At 45.4% G+C, this 970-nt stretch overlaps 1 protein-coding gene across 1 annotated transcript in view; it reads left to right on the top strand.

The window, feature by feature from the left end:
• RBBP6 (retinoblastoma binding protein 6) overlaps nt 1–727 on the top strand; it is a 15724-nt gene extending 14997 nt beyond the window's left edge. Inside the window, exon 16 of the mRNA XM_010132230.1 lies at nt 17–727. Coding sequence (XP_010130532.1) covers nt 17–309 — 293 coding nt within the window. The 3' untranslated portion in view covers nt 310–727. The remainder of the gene's footprint in view (nt 1–16) is intronic.
• Nucleotides 728–970: the final 243 nt, after the last annotated feature.

Consider the following 970-nt stretch of genomic DNA (forward strand, 5'->3'; position numbering starts at 1 on the left):
CCGGGGCGGATCCGGTGCCAGACCGCCCCCGGCGTCAGCCGCAGCCGGAGCCAGAGCCCTTCCGAGAGCCAGACGCGAAGCCACAGCAGCAGTGCCAGCTCCGGGGAGAGTCAGGACAGCAAGAAGAAGAAGAAGAAGAAAGAGAAGAAGAAGCACAAGAAGCATAAGAAACACAAGAAGCATAAGAAACACGTTGGGAACGAAACCGAATTGGAGAAGAGCCAAAAACACAAACACAAGAAGAAGAAATCAAAGAAGAGCAAAGACAAGGAGAAAGACGACCAAAAAGTGAAATCTGTCACCACATAGAACGACAGATATTGAAGAAATGACTTAATTCCTAAGTCATCTGTATTAAATTTTGTTAAAATGTAAACGAATTCAAGCGTTGTAAATAATTACATGAAAGACCCTGTGCTGCACTTAAGATATTGCTGCTTGATTATTTGATTTTTACATCAGAGCTTTATAAAAGTTAACATTTTGTACAGAATTGTGAGTTGTGACCATGTAACATGAAAGGTTTTGCTGGGGCATCTTCTTTTTAACCACCGTTAATTAGTTTGGGTGGAGTTTACTGTACTGTGAAGATTTTCACATTGGAATTTTTTTTAATTGCCTGGCAGAAGCAGCTGGTAGCAGTTATCAGACACCAGCAGAACGATTTGCAGTTACATTACAGCCCTGTTATGTCACTTTTTGATTACAATAAAAAGTTTTCAGTAAAGTATCCCACGTGGTGAGATCTCCAGTGAGAGCCGGGCACTTGCAGAGGAAAGCGTGACAGGAGAGAGCTACCGGTGGAAGTTGTGTGGAAAACCACCCAGTGCGGGTTGGATTTTTGCAAAGTCTGGTAGGACTCGAACTGCTCTGAGCGGAGGTGGTGCCCTGGGGTGCAGCTCTTCCCGAGCTGAGCGGCTCGGTTTGATGCTGTTGGTTTCTTCCCGAGCTGAGCGGCTCGGTTTGATGC

This window comes from Buceros rhinoceros, unplaced genomic scaffold (assembly GCF_000710305.1).
Source record: "Buceros rhinoceros silvestris isolate BGI_N320 unplaced genomic scaffold, ASM71030v1 scaffold34982, whole genome shotgun sequence".
NCBI lineage: Eukaryota > Metazoa > Chordata > Aves > Bucerotiformes > Bucerotidae > Buceros > Buceros rhinoceros.